This window comes from Gobius niger (assembly GCF_951799975.1).
Source record: "Gobius niger genome assembly, chromosome: 16".
NCBI classification, from domain to species: Eukaryota; Metazoa; Chordata; class Actinopteri; order Gobiiformes; family Gobiidae; genus Gobius; species Gobius niger.
In genome coordinates this window covers 2565159-2577797 of record NC_136867.1, presented here as the reverse complement: position 1 = coordinate 2577797, position 12639 = coordinate 2565159, and the positions used below count along the sequence as shown (strand labels likewise).

At 42.5% G+C, this 12639-nt stretch overlaps 1 protein-coding gene across 1 annotated transcript; it reads left to right on the top strand.

Moving 5' to 3' along the window:
- The first annotated feature begins 310 nt into the window (after nt 1-310).
- Nucleotides 311-12153, top strand: grhl3 (grainyhead-like transcription factor 3). The gene is made up of 15 exons (XM_079572956.1): nt 311-408; nt 1174-1348; nt 1892-1953; nt 3014-3269; nt 3570-3791; nt 4339-4450; nt 4531-4625; nt 5415-5573; nt 5774-5846; nt 7118-7239; nt 7872-7897; nt 7975-8060; nt 9803-9888; nt 9958-10022; nt 12006-12153. Exons 1-15 carry the CDS (start codon nt 392-394, stop codon nt 12118-12120), a joined length of 1671 nt encoding a protein of 556 aa, XP_079429082.1. The 5' UTR covers nt 311-391; the 3' UTR covers nt 12121-12153.
- Nucleotides 12154-12639: the final 486 nt, after the last annotated feature.

Here is a 12639-nt window from a genome sequence, read left to right as displayed (position 1 = left end):
TAAAGAACCAATACCTGCATAAATGTGATTCATAGGAAGGAGAGTAAACAGCATTAACATGTGAAAAGGCTGACTCCCTGCCGCCTCTCTCTCTTATTCTCTCATTCTCTTATCCCAGTGACATGCACATTGGTGGGCCTGGGGGCATTCTCTTGCAAAGTGCAGTTTCTCTCTGGAATGGGAAGGGTTAACCACTCCTACACCTGTCTCATCACGCACCTGTTTCGAAGGGCCCTGGGCCAATCAGAGCGCAGGGGGAGAGCCATGTGCTTGGTGTGAAATAAAACTGGGCCGCACTTTGGGGAAATCACAGCGCTGCACTCCACTGTCTCCTTCAGCAGCCTTTCACTGACAGCTTCAGCAGCACCAAGAGGAGCACAGCTGGGGAGACATGACCAAAGAGACTGAGTAAGTTCACTTCAGCCCCTAAGATCAAGCAAAGGCACTTTCATGTCAAATATTGATCAAAAATATAAAAACCTCTTACTTTAGCCGTTTGCTTCTGCTTGGCAAAAAAGGGGAATTGAGTTTTAACTTTGTGGTTTTGTGTTGACATTAACCCAGGGGGTCGTCTACCTCTCACAAAAGACAAAGGGACAGGAAAATTTGCTCTTGGAGTGTTGAGCCAGGTGACTGTGTGTGAGCATTAAATTACAGAATGGTGGAAACACTAAACCGGGAGCCCCTCTTGCTTCCACGCTGCTCTGTGTGGAGGTGCATATGCTTGAGACGGGAGCAAGTGCAAACAGCAGGTGCATTTTCACTTGAATTGTCAAAATAACTTTGATTCAGTCATTTGGGCTTTCCCCTGCCACTATCCAAGACTCATGAGCAGCCACTTCAGGGGCTCATTTAAAGTGGGATTATCCCAGTAGGTTGGGTATTTACAAAGCAGAGTCAACACAGGTCCTTAAAGGTATCCCATCTGTCTGTGAAAGTGATTCCGCGGTTGTTTGTGGGTGTCTGTTTACACAGGCAGATAATCCTTCAGTGGTCTGGGACGGGGGTGTTTGTTAAAGCAGAAGCGGGACTTTTTAAAGTCCATTTGACAGTGTGGAATGTTGAGTTTGCGGTTTTGCAATCGAAACCTGGCTTGCTGCAGGGACATGTATGCGCTGTGTGATTTTTTTTTTTTCGGTTACATTTTTGTTTTCCTATTGCGCTCTCCTTCAGGACACTGGGTCTGGCCTTTCAGAGTGAGAACTTCAGCTATAACCGATTGACCGGCTGTGCCATGGACTCTTGGCCCTACATGGACAGCTCTGTGCTGGAACAGAACCACTCCAAACCCAGACTCCAACCAGGAGACGACATGACGGCCATTACAATGCTCTACGAACAGTGCAAGGTGGGTACAATGCATGACACTGGGTTACAAAAAAAGTGTTTCACTGATGTAGGGCATTTTTGCAGAATCTGAAAATGACATACAGTTTTCTGTGTCAGGTCGGGTATTTGTGCTCAGTAGATTTTCCAATCTCTGTATTCCATGAAGCACATGGTTTATATGTTGTCATTCTGTTCCAACCAGCCCCAGCCAGGGGGCCGCTTTGCACTTTGTCAGATTTTGAGGCATTTTTAAAAAGTACACTTGCACATCATATCATGCACTGTCACCGGCATACGCTGGTTTGTGAGCACAGCTGCTTTGTACCAGACTATCTGCACAAATGAAAATGATGTTCCAACCCCAGTCTCCCCCAAACTGTTGACAGACGAACATGTTATTAAGACAGTACCCTTTGGCAAGCATCAGCGGTGCCTGAATCAGCTCACAAAACATAGACACCACATTTTCCGTAAATGAGTGTAATGAGAATGAAAAAAATCTATAATACATCTATACATCTATAAATGTATAAATAAACATATCATGGATGCATCTCTGCAGACCCAGAAGGAACAGAAGATGGCCTCTTCAAACCGCAGCAGTGTCTTCAAATCCAGTGAAAGGTCAGTGACATCACCGCGTGACACAGTGAGACGAGTCGGATCAACAGTGTGTTTCATGCACTTGTTTAAATTGACAAAGAGTCCATAATTATGTAAGAAACATGTCAGTCGTGGGCTAATAGTTAAAGCACGTGTTAAAGCCCACAGCAGTGCTTCCTAATCCACATGTAAATAAGTGAGCCCCCCCCCAATGCCCTTACTGGGATTGTGTTCACCCCTTTCCGCTCATCCATCCTCTTAACTGTCATCCCTCCATTTGCGCAACAAGCGTTCATACCCATTAGGCAAACATCGAGCCTCAACTACTGCTGCCTGTGGGGCTCGGTCTGGTCCCATAAACAAACAGAGAAACTCAAACACGGCGGGATTAGAGGCCACGCGGTCCCGGGTTTCAGGAGCACCTCGTCACGCCGGCTTCTGGTGGCCCCTGTTTGTATTTATACATTTTATTTCAAAAGCTGTTTACATGAAATAAACTTCCCAGATTCAAGGGGAGGCACAGCAAGCAAAACCTTTTTGTTTTCAGCCAATGCGGTCTCTTAACATGCAGATGTTCATCTGGAAACAAAACAAAGCCAAATATTCACAGAAACATGTTTCATTATTGCACTAATTCTATGTTTCTCCATAGATTTATTTGGGAATCTGTAGTTTAAGGGCCATTCTCTCAAAATGTATTTTTCTCACATTGGTGCGACAATATGAAGTCGCTCCTACAGTCGACAAACATACCGTAGTTTTGAACATTTTGAAAGTTTTTCTACAGAGGGATTTTTTTTCATCTTAAGCTTGATCCATAGCTTGATCCTAGCCCGATTTTGTTGAGTTTTGAATTTCCATAAATGTGAAATCTTTAACGTCAATAGCTTATTTTAAAACACATTATTTTTACATCTTCATGTCAGTAATTCACAGCAGAAGTTTGAAATTGATATCTCTAAATTGAAAACATTTTTCTATTCCAGTGTATGGCGTAAATGTTTTCATAGGCTAAGACACAGAGACAGATTTATTTTGGTCGTCACATTAGACATAGGCTAACCCCTTATATTTCCTCTAGAGCTCTGGCGAACAGGACTGAGCTGGACACGTCGTCCAGTGTGTTGAAACTCCTGTCGGACTCCATTCCCTCTGGATACCCCCAGGAGGTCCTGTGCTCCAAACAGGCTGCGTCTGCCCCCGCTGTGTCCGACAGCTACACCACCCTAACCAGCGTCATGGTCGACACTCACGACAAACACGAGCTCAACAACATTTTTGACTCTCTTCTCCAGAGGTGGCCCGATAGTGGACCCTTCCCTGACCCCACCACTGAGGTAGGAAGACACTGTGAGCCAGATTGTGTGCGTGCTTGGATGTCTGTGTGAAGTGGGATGTTCTGTTCTGTCCCTTGAGTCTATGGACAGCCGTTTGTTTCAATAGTATGTCCTGGTTTGCAATCAGTTAAGACTTGAAATAAGATTGTGCATGCAGGAAATGTTTTTCGAAATGTTGGTACAAAGTGACTTGTTTGTTTCTTTGCATGTTTCTTGGTCTTGCTCCGTGTCCGTCATCAGATATCCCTCACTGAAAGTAATCTAAAATGTCACTCTTGGTTCTCACGCTTCATTTGGCAGATGCTCACCTACAGCGAGCCCTTTCCAGATGAGCAGTCCAGCCTGGACTCCTACTCGGGATCTCCTGAGAAAGAACGTTTCAGGAGCGAGTTCCAGTTTTCTCTCGGTGCGCCCCCAGCCACTCCGTACAAGGCCAGCGAGCTCCCCATGGTTTACCTGAACAAGGGCCAGTTCTACCCCATCACGCTGCACGGAGTGGACCACACAGCCACGAAAGTCAAGGTACTTCACTACTTTCATGTGTCACTGAAGACACCACAGACCTTTTAATGCATTCATTCATTAATGTTGAAACGTTTTACATTTCTATTATCCATGCTTTAGGATTGACAGATTATTTTTTTCTGTATCCGTTTTTTTTCTTGCACATTTTGCCGTTCCACATGTTACATAAAAAGCCCAGCCTATTGTTCGAAGTTTCATCCTGATGAATACATAAATTCTTAACGTGTCACTCAACCAACCCTTCCCAAACCCTCCCTAAGGAAGGCGATGACTAACGCAGCACATTTGGGCTGGTGCTTAAGAACACACGTCACATTGACACAGCCCCATCACCCCTCACAGCAGAACCATGAGGATTAAAGCCATGACGGATTTTAAAATGTCCAAGTAGAAGTCAAGGTGTGGTATAACACAAAGAGTGTTCTTTGTAGGAGATAAGAATGAACACAAATAGAGTTGTTCGTTGCTGAATAGCTGGATTTGGAGTGACAAATGAATGGTGGTGTGTGTTTGTCGCCCTAATGCCGTTTATTTCCTGTCCCAGACTGTGGTGATGGCTGTTTTTGAGAATGACAAAACCCCCGAGATGCAGCTCAGGTTCTGGAATCACTGGCACGCGCGGCAGCCAACTATCAGGCAGAGGGTTGTGGATATCGGTAAGTCAGCTCAAAAATCAACTTGACTGCAACAGGAATATGAATATAGAATGACGTCAGTCTTCTGTTCTCATCAACAGCCGATTATAAAGAGGTTTACAGCAACATCGGCAACATTGAAGAAGTGGCCTTCAATGCCTTCTCCTTTGTATGGAACCCCAATGAAGAGGCCAAGGTAAAGACAGTGCAGAGGGATATAGTGCTTTTACATCTTAAAATAAAAGGTTGACTTAGAAAATGAGTATTTTTTGACAACTTAAACTATAACTGAATGTCCAGATCAACAAGGTCCAAGTTTCTCATGAAACCATCTCCATTTAGTATTTCTTTAAAAATTCACCAAACATAAGAAAATCCAATATAAGAGAATTTGCAACATTTTTGTTGTTGTCCATTTAATGTATTTTTCAGAAAAACTTGTCTCCCAAAAGCTGAACCTAAAAGCAAACCTGTCTGTTTGTGAAATGCTGCAGTCGTGTCTCTTCTAGTTGAGGTGTAGTTGCGTGGCCTTTTGGGGAACTAAATGGCACCTTGGGAGGGAGTCACAGGAGTGGCAAGCAGACAAAAGGAGCAGAGGAATGTCAGATATGTGTTTGGCCTTGGGGTTCTGTCCCCAAGGTGCTACAATAACAGGTCTGTGGTAAAGGCTGCCAACAGCAATGCAAGGTGGAGCAGCCAAACCTGCTGTCGGTGGATATCCAGAAAACTGGTAAACACGTATGATACAGAATCTAGCCCTGGTTAAGGAACGTGTCAGAAACGAAACTGTTGCATCAATGATATATCAATGATAACAACTCTATTTTTTTGAAAGGGAAGTCAAGCATGTTAAGGCATTGAGTTGCCTTGTGTACAAACGTGTGGTATAAATAAAGTTGCCTTGCCTAATTTCCATTAACTGTAGTGAAATGTCTGAGCTTCTATATTTACAGATGAATAATGGTTGAAAACTTTACTCCCGCAGGTGTACATCGGCATCAACTCCCTCAGCACAGACTTCTCCTCCCAGAAGGGCGTGAAGGGCCAACCTCTCAATCTGCAGATCGACACTTACGACTTCAGCTCAGGGACCAACCGTCTGATCCACCGTGCGGCCTGCCAGGTCAAAATCTTCTGTGATAAGGTCAGTGACGTTTAATATAATGACCCCTCACTGAACTGGAAATATTCTACTCTTTCCGATCATTTCTGTCAACAACAAGCATGTAGGACATCATTGTTGTTGTTGAATCTGTGAACTGTGGGGGTATATTAGTCTGATGTCCCATTATAATGTGTATATATAATGTACATATGTATAATGTGATGTGCTTCTTTCTGTAGGGGGCAGAAAGGAAGATGAGAGATGAGGAGAGGAAGAGGACCAAGAGGAGGGGGAAGGGTTTTGAAGCTAATGGTGAGTGATATTTGATACGTGTGTGCGTATATGTATGTACATGTGTGTGTGTGTGTATATATATACAGGAGCTCGTCATATGATTACAATATCATGAAAAAGTGCATTTACTTCTGTTTTTCAACTTAAACTGTGAAACTAATATATGATATAGACTCATATGCAAAGTGACAAATGTCAAGCCTTTGTTTTGTTTTGATGATTATGGCTTACAGTCCATTTTTAAAATATTCAAATTTTCTGAGATTTTTAATGTGTGGTTTCAGCAGCGGTGAGCCATAATAATCAAAATAACAAACAAAGGCTTGACATATCTCACTTTGCATGTAATTAGTCTATCATATATTAGTTTCACAGTTTAAGCACTTTGTCATGACACCCTAATTATATGACGAGCTCCTGTATGTGATTCACATTAATTTAATCAGAAATACAGTCTGGACATTGTTAATGTGAATGCCTTTTCTAGGGTAATTGATGACTAGAAAGTCCAATTATGCTAGCACTGCTGAAAACTGTTGCTGATTAGAAAAGCTGGCCTGGGTGACTCCAAACTGAGTGGTAGTGTGTGTACATATACAGTTGTGCTCAAAGGTTTACATACCCTGACACAGCTGGAGCCAGTGGTGTCAGTGAACCACCTCCATATCTCACAGTAGGTTTGGTGCAGCCTGGCTCCGGCACAAATAAGTAAAGGTTCTGTTAGTGACCATCTCAGTCTCCTGACCTCAGTATCACTGAACCACTGTGGGGAGAGCTCAAATGTGCAGTTCATGTAAAACAGCCCAGGAACTTACAGGAACTGGAGGCTTTTTGCCAAGAAGAATGTTTAGCTTTACCATTAGATTTCTATACAGAACCTTCTCCACAACAACCACAAAAGACTAAAAGCTGTCATTGATAAAGTGGAAATACACAGTATTAAGAACTGAGGTATGTGGACTTTTGTCATTTTAGTACTTTCTTTTTTCATTATGATTTAAAAATCGCAAACTCAGTGCTTTCACCATTAATGGCTTCACACAACCACTAACAATGAGTGAAAAAACACTGTTATTTTTCATATTCTTTGAAAAATAGTCAAATAATTCAGCCAGGGTACGTACACTTTTGAGCGTATGTGTATGTGTATGTGTATGTGTATGTGTATGTGTATGTGTATGTGTATGTGTATGTGTATGTGTATGTGTATGTGTATGTGTATGTGTATGTGTATGTGTATGTTAGTTTGTTTTTTCACATATATTGAATGGGCTTCTGATCATTCACAGTCAACAAGGCCTTCCTGAGCAGCTCCATCAATGAATGCACATTCTTCCAAAGAATTGAGGACCACGTGACCGTCCCGGTGCTGTTCATCCCAGAGACCCACCTATCCAGCATGCGTGTGTCGGTAAGTGTCTTCTCCCTGATGGCCGCAGGCTGTGGGATTGCAGGTGGGAAACAGTGTGGGAAAGTGTGTGGTGAGAAACGGGGAGGGGGAGGCTAAATGCAGGGAGACTTGGAGTCGAAACTGGGCACATGGAGTGCAAGTCGCTGCAGCTACAGACGGCTGCAGTCGGCTATAGGGGTTTATAAAAAACACCTTCCACGCTCCACAATACTTTGCCACTAAATGCTTGTGCAAACAGTTGTGTTCAGGCAGGTCAGTCTTCCCACAATTGTAAGTTTCATCACGGCTAACACAAATCAAATTTCTCTGAATACTTTGACTAGGACTGACTGAAATACATTTGGGTCATTTGTTACTGGTAGTGCCACTAATACAGGCATGTTAAAGGACTTTCACAAATATTGATCTAAAGAGTCGGTGTGCCATACATAGTGACAAACAATACTGTCTACTAAACCATCGTGCTACTATCTTCACTTCATATCTTCACTTCACCATGTTCTGTCTGTGGTTGTGGGAAATGCAGTTTCGATCTTGATAACATTGACTACAGCGCTCTTCTGATAAAGCTGTTGCCCAACACTCCGGTTCCAGCTCCAACCACTTCTCATCTTCTGCCTTTTCTTTTCTAGGCTGCTCCTTTGGACGAAAGTGAAAGGTAAGCATTAACATGTCTGTATACGCAAGAGCTAATCCCAAAGTCTGTGGTCTGATTGAACTTCATGTTGATTTTAGGGGAACACTCAAGAGGCTGTACCAAGAAAGGGAGCGGAGCTGTTCACCCCAAAGCAAGCTGCCCAAACAGGACGACTCCCAGCGAGGTATGGACACTTTTTTTTTGTCAAAGTGATGTGTAGTTCTAAAACTAAACAAAATATAAATAAATAAATCGTGGTTGGCAATATCTAAACCTGGAATTGACCAAAAGAGGACACTTCACTGTGGACAAAACCCCGGAGCTGCCCTAAATGCAACTGATTCTATCATGGACCAGTCCTGCTCTTGATCACTTCTTATGTTAGTCCAGTATAGATTCAGATCTGTCCAGTCTGGGGTCTGCTCCTGCTCTGGAGGAGAGAGGGGCTGCAGTGGCTTTGTCTCCCTCATGGCTGTAGCTCGGCGAGGAAACACAAGTCATGGGCAAACGACAAGATGGCTGGTGAAGGTGTATTAGCCAGGCTCTGGTTGGCTGGTGGTATTTATTCAGCTTGTTTATCGGCTTTGAACAGCGAGAGGGTATCCAGAGAATGTCTGGTAGCAACGGTTGCTATGAGGTATGCTTGGGCATTGGCTGTTTTTGTGCGGGGCGGGCAGCACTGTGGCAGTGATGAGCACTCTTTGATCCCCAGGCTTTATCGGCAAATCTAGGCAGAGCACAATTCATACACAAGGCAATTCAAAGTGCTTCACAGTTGCATAAGAATACAAGAAAGCAGATACAATCAATAAAACATCAACATAAGAATGAAATAATTACAGTAAAAGTAAAATCTACCACTTTCAAAGCACAAAGAGTCAACGTGTTGCTCTCAATCCATTGATGTAAAAAGACATTTTAAATCCCAGCAGGGCACTTCTCACTACATGCCTGTGTATGCATGTGGTGCTTGTGAGTCAGTGGTTGGGCATGGTCGTAGGGGCCTATTGTGCAGATTGGCAGCCTCGCTTCCGTCAGTCTACCTCAGGGCAGCTGTGGCGACAGCCCCAAGCGGGGATTACTAAGTGTAGCGCTTTGTGAAACTTGTGGACATAGTAATGCACAATTCAAGTATAGCCGTCAGTGTTAGTGGAGCTTCCTGACAGCCTGGCCCTGGTGGATGAAGCTGTCCTTGAGCCTGCATCTTCCTCTGCGATAACCCTTTCCGTTCAGTAAGCCGGTCAAATGGGCCCGGTCCAGATCATTGTTGAGCCAAGAACAACAGTCTTCCAGTCTGCGGAGAGAAGTTTAGTTCAGCTTGATATTGAAAGAGTACGAGTAGGGACAGACTGACTTCGACTTTTTCCATCACCCCGATTATATTTGTGGAGATTTGGTGCAGAAACATCAAGCAAGTCAAGAAAGAGCTGTGCTCTCCAGTCCACAAAGATGTGACGAAACTCCACGAAGACATCTCACACCTTCAGATGCACAAAACAAAAACACCAGAATTTACTGCATGTGTTTATGCGACGACAGGGACACGGAACATTGTAATGTGTGTTCATATACATGTACTACCCCCACTGACTAAAACTAAATTAAAAAAAGAAAAAACAAGATCCCAATGATACAATTATCAATCAAATGTAATTTTCCTTCCGTCAAATAGCGTCAGCACTATTGAACATGCCAGGGACAAGTCTGGTCCAGTCTACATTTTGCAAAGTTTCCTGTCGTCATACTCTGACTAATTTCCTATTGTTGGATAAGTCGAGCACATTTTGATAACATTCCATTGCGTAAAATGAGATAAACCAGTATTGTTAAAACCGGTAAAACTTCCAAAAGTGTCACTGATTCATATTTAAAGGGTGTCCTCATTGTAGTTGTAAAGAAAGTGTCTTTTGATTTGTTTCACAACAGTTCTGCTCTACATAAGGACCAGTGCTGAAGAGGTCTTTGACGCACTTCTGCTGAGCACTCCGACGCTCGGAGGCCTTCGAGAAGCCGTGAGTTCAATGAGATTGTTGGTGCGTTTGAAGAGTGTGTTATCAGTCTAAAATCTCTCTTTGTTTCAGCTGTCACAGAAGTACGGCATGCAAGCAGACACCATTGGGAAAATTTTCAAGAAGTGCAAGCGTGGGTGAGTGTCTGTTGGAGCTGGGGAGTACGTGTCCTTTAGATGGAGATGATTGTAGGCTGGGAGGGTTTTTGTTTCTTTTAATCTTGCCTTAAGGAAACGGAGCTTGACAAACCAGACCGATGGCTTCTCTCCCTATACCTGCAGGAATGTGTGAATTGCAGTTTGTCTAACTGCAGACGAGGAGAGATAACAACAAATAAAAGCTGCTCAGGATGACTCAGAGCTGATGAACCCATCGTGGAACATCGGGAAATCTTAGCCCAAGAACATTTATTCCAAGTCAAATATTACTGCAATTTATTCAACAAATGCAAAGTAACACGTGCACAAGTGAATCTGCAGTTTGCCTGATCCATTAAGGAGAGACGCTGCAGGTGAACATGGAACCTTTGTTACTTTATTGGCATAAATATGAGCTGTTTTTCAAATAGTGTGTGGATATACAAATGAAGCATTTTGTTCCGAAAAAGAAAGGGAAAAAAACCCTACAAAGTCTGAATAATGGATCTTGCTAGGTTTCAATTTCTGGGTTTCTTTAGTGACATATTCGTTACAAAGACTTTATCAGACGGGATTTTGGATCTTGCTTTGTTTTAAAATAAGCTGTTTATTAGTGGAAAACTTGTAAAAACTGAAATTTCACCTTGTTTTTTGAAAATCGAAATTTTATCAAATTTTAAAATTCGATATATCCGAAAGGAATTGGATATCTGTGTGGAAAAAGCTTCACAAATATTGTCAAGTATGACTGAAAAATGATCTTTTAAATGCCAATTTTGTAAATTAATTTGGAAAATGATTATTTAAAAAATCATTGTAATTTTAATTGATTAATGTTTAATTGGCTTAGGTATTGTTTTGTTTCCCGGTTAAATTTTATGTTAAGAGACTAATTTGGCCCAAAAACTAAAAATGTAAATGGGTTTACTGAATGGATTTATTTATCAGAAACCCCACACAACCATTAGTCCTGGAGCGTCAAGCGTTAGGTGCAAACCACCCACACGGCACTGTTTCACTGAAAGGTCAAATGCACAAATAAACTTTGTTTTGAAATAAGTTACATAATGCAGCTTTAAGAATGGGAAACAGCAGTGTACCAACTTTAAGAGCTTTGGAATAGCAGCATAATGTTTTGAAAAAGCAGTCATGAGAGATAAGGATGAGGTCGCATAAGTTCGCCCAGCGTGTTTTCCATAGGCCTCTCTACGGCTGCACCTCCATTGTTAATCACAGTGTCTTGACGGGGCTAAAACGGCTGCAGGTGCTTCTCCTTCTCGCTCGCGGCAGGAAAGGCCCAGCTCACCCAACGGGTCGGGCTGCATTCTCTCCGCTTTGCTTGGTTTCCTCCCTGTTCCTCTTGGCTCTTCAACCAACCATGTCCCTGCAGGCATGTGGCTTACTTCTGTCATTAAGACTCAAGGCTTCCAGGCCGGGGTGAGGAGGCGGAACAAGTGACCTGATTTATAACTGACACTCAATAGCTGGCCTCTCTGTGTTTAACTGTCAAATACTTACTCCCTTAGTCACATGTAGGTAAGTGTTAAAAACTAGCCAGGCTTTATTTCATTTGACCAATATTTGTATTAAATGTATTCTCATTCATCTGTCCTTTCCTGTGCATGAGATGACATTTTCGCACATGGCTCTGCCAGTCCAGACATCAGCCCCATTGGCAATTTTTTGGATGTGCTGGAAAAGGTTTTGGTCGGACTCATCAGTGGAGATCTTTGAGGAAAGTGAAAGCATTACTTGATAGAAATAAATGATGCGACATGGCAGAAGCTTCTTGAAACAAAGCCACAGTGAATGTGTGAGATGTGCAACATGAGTCGTCAAAAATAATGAATATAGTATAATATATATGACTGTTCTGACCCTTATTTGCCTTGATGTTATAATAGAGAGCTGTTCATCCATGGAGTTAAAACTGAAGCGTGTAATTATGTCCTGGGAGCTAACTTCTTGTTCCGTGCCTTCCAGGATTTTTATCAACATGGATGACACCATTGTGGAACACTACACCAACCAGTCGGCCTTCCTCGTGGAGATGTCCGAGGCTGCAGGGCTCGTCCAGCTCACTCTGGTCGAAGTATGAAACCATTTGCTTCTCTCCCATTGGTCGCCAAGAAGAACCAAAGAACTGTCCGATCTGGAAGTTGTGACCTACTGTATAGGGGCGATCGCTGTTGTTTAATGACGTGACTTTTTTTTAGCTGAGGTTTTGGCGAGCGGCTGATGTATCCAGGCGTGTAGCGCTGTTTTATTTAAAGCCCAGATCTCTCACAGCGCACCATGGAACTATTCTTATTTATTTAATATATTCATGTGGCTTAGCAAAACTCCGGACGTGACAACATCGCAATCGCCCATATACGTACACTCTGGACTGAACAGCACGACCAGATGGAACAATTTCACTTTTTGAGAAGATTTGAATAATTCCATATTTGGCAGTTAATATTCAAAGAAAATATGATTATCTGCCTTTTGTATAAATGTACATAGACTTTAATATCACAGTGTTTCATGAGAATCAGTTAACACAACTATTTACATTGTGTAATGTATTTTTATTGTATTTTTTTTACATTTTTATATTGTGCATTTTCAGACT

Coding starts and splice junctions, on each gene's coding strand:
- grhl3 (XM_079572956.1), top strand. Junction 1,954..3,013: donor GTCTTCAAATCCAGTGAAAG/GTCAGTGACATC, acceptor TATTTCCTCTAG/AGCTCTGGCGAACAGGACTG. Junction 4,451..4,530: donor GCAGAGGGTTGTGGATATCG/GTAAGTCAGCTC, acceptor TCTCATCAACAG/CCGATTATAAAGAGGTTTAC.